Source organism: Danio aesculapii, chromosome 20, assembly GCF_903798145.1.
Source record: "Danio aesculapii chromosome 20, fDanAes4.1, whole genome shotgun sequence".
Taxonomy (NCBI): domain Eukaryota; kingdom Metazoa; phylum Chordata; class Actinopteri; order Cypriniformes; family Danionidae; genus Danio; species Danio aesculapii.
The window spans coordinates 43,462,981-43,465,437 of record NC_079454.1 but is presented as its reverse complement, the minus strand read 5'-3'; the positions used below and the strand labels follow the sequence as shown (position 1 = coordinate 43,465,437).

The following is a 2,457-nucleotide window of genomic DNA, read 5'->3' as shown; positions in this document are numbered from 1 at the left end:
TATTTGTTTGTTTGTTTTTTAAATAAAAAGTCTTAAAATGTAAACAACTTAGAAAAAAACATCACATAATGTAAATAAGTTGTCATTTATAAGAATATGTGAATAACTCAATGTCAGAACCTTCTCAGATAATTCGCAGGTGACAGTTTGTAAGGTAGCAGGATATAGTAGTTGCATGATTAATAGGATCACTAAATCAGAGTGACTTACCCTATTTTTAAACATTTTCTGAACAGCTTGACCTCTTGGAGGGATTGGGATAATCCCTAATGGCTGAACGGGAATATGGTTTTGCTCCGCTGGTGTTTAGACTGCATGGAGGAGCTCCACAAGTGGTGCGGGAGGTTCTCCTGGAGCGAGGATGGGAGGAATTTGATGAAGAGAAGCAAGAGGAAGGAGACTGGAACCTCTACTGGAGAACCTCAGGCTTCAGAAACTCTCACTTTGAAAACATCCTGCCCTGGCAGAGACTGAACCACCATCCCAACAAAGTGACCCACGTCACACGCAAGGACTATCTAGTGCGCCACTTACGGAGAATGAAGACTGCTTTTGGCGCAACCCTGTATGGCTTCAGCCCTTCCACTTTCATACTGCCAAGCGAATACATCAAATTTCTAGGAGTGTACACTCAGAGTCACTCATCCCGCTACTGGATTTGTAAACCCGTGGACCTGTCGAGAGGTAGAGGGATATTTCTGTTTGAAGATATCAAGGATTTGGTTTACGACTCTTCGGTGATCATACAGAGATACATCAGCAACCCGCTTCTCATTTCAGGCTACAAATTCGATCTTCGCATCTACGTTTGCATCAAAAGCTTCTCTCCTCTTGTCATTTACATGCATCAGGAAGGCCTAGTGCGTTTCGCCACGGAAAAGTACACCCTTGCTTCCTTACACAACCTATACTCGCACTTGACCAACACAAGCATCAATAGATTCGGATTGTGCTACGCCATGGACAAAGAGCGAGTGGGTAGGGGATGCAAGTGGACCTTGAGCAAATTCCGCTGCTTTCTTCACAAACAAGATGTGAATGAGCTACTCCTGTGGCACAAAATCAGTAATATCGTCACGTTGACTCTTCTCAAAGGAGTTCCTTGCATTACCTCTAGCCCGAATTGCCTGGAACTGTTAGGGTTTGATATCCTCATCGATTCCAGCTATAAACCGTGGCTTCTTGAGGTCAACCACAGTCCGGCGCTTTCAATGAACTGTGCTGCTGATGTGGCGGTCAAGAAAGGGCTGATTGGCGATTTCATTGACCTGATGAACTACAGCACGATTGATAGCTTCAGACAGAAGGGACACCTCAGGAAGAAATATACACGATCGGGGAGCAAGGATTTACAGCCCAAAGTCTTTCAAGGGACTTTGCATGCAACTCCATTACGAGAAAGAAGCTGTACTCGGTCTATCTCAACTTCTTTAGGTTCTCGAGACAGTGGGTTGTGTTCGGTTAATGCTAGTGCTAGAAATTCCACAGTACATGCTAACCGCCCTATTTCGAAACCCAATAGCTATGATAAGTCAACTGAGAAGGAAACTGCAGTTGAGGTGGAATCAGATGATCTGAATCTTACACCAATTAGCAGTGCAAGAAACACACCATCTTCAGTATGTAAGCTACCTTCTCTTTATGAAAACAAACTCAAGTCTCAAATCTACGATTGGGACTGCAGGACTCAGGATAGAGGGGTCCCTGCTTGTCGTGTTGGCGACTTCATACTGACGTTTCCATTTAATGAGGCTACTTGGAAAGCATCTCAAGAGAAGTTGGATGTTAAGGTAATTGTGAATGAGGTCCAGAAACTCACCAATCGACTGGCATCTTCCTTTAATGTGAACGAGAAGATGAAGAGGGACAGCAGTCAAAGTGGTAGAAAGGTCAGGGACAAATTTGAGGCTCTGCTTTGGGGACCAAAAGATCCACCTCTTCTTAGCGAATGCTGCTTCTCTGGTTCAGGGGTTTAGGTAGGTTAAATACAAAACAAGAGGAACTGGAGATAGAGAGACAGAATATATAACAATTATAATAATAGCTTTTTGCTGATTTTGACAACATTTTCAGAATTTTACCAATTATTATCTGTGGTAATTAATTTGACTTGTGCAAATAAACTAGACATGCATGAAATATTAAGTTACATTTTTTACATTGGCTATAAAACAGAGGTATATTTTACAACCTAAAACAAAAATCTCAGCAGTTACACCATTGTTCCCAAGGTTGGTGTCTGTCAGATTTTGTATACTTTTCATTATTGTTTTTTTTTTAAGTAACTTCTCACCAATGCTTTGTTTATTTGTGCAGTAAAATAAGTAATATTCTGAAATATTGGCAGTAATGTAAGAATTCAAATACATTTCACATTTTAAAATGTAAAATACAGGTAACTATACACTGTAAATCCTAAAAAGTTAAGGTAACTCAAACATTTGAGGAAACCAATTA

General features: G+C 40.9%; 1 protein-coding gene across 1 annotated transcript; it reads left to right on the top strand.

Annotated features, from left to right (window-relative positions):
* The first annotated feature begins 241 nt into the window (after positions 1 to 241).
* ttll2 (tubulin tyrosine ligase-like family, member 2) lies at positions 242 to 1,976 on the top strand. The gene has a single exon (XM_056445404.1). The coding sequence runs from the start codon at positions 270 to 272 to the stop codon at positions 1,974 to 1,976; it is 1,707 nt and encodes a 568-aa protein (XP_056301379.1). The 5' UTR covers positions 242 to 269.
* The last annotated feature ends 481 nt before the right edge of the window (positions 1,977 to 2,457 follow it).

Coding starts and splice junctions, on each gene's coding strand:
- ttll2 (XM_056445404.1), top strand. CDS start 270: ATGGCTGAACGGGAATATGGTTTTGCTCCGCTGGTGTTTAGACTGCAT.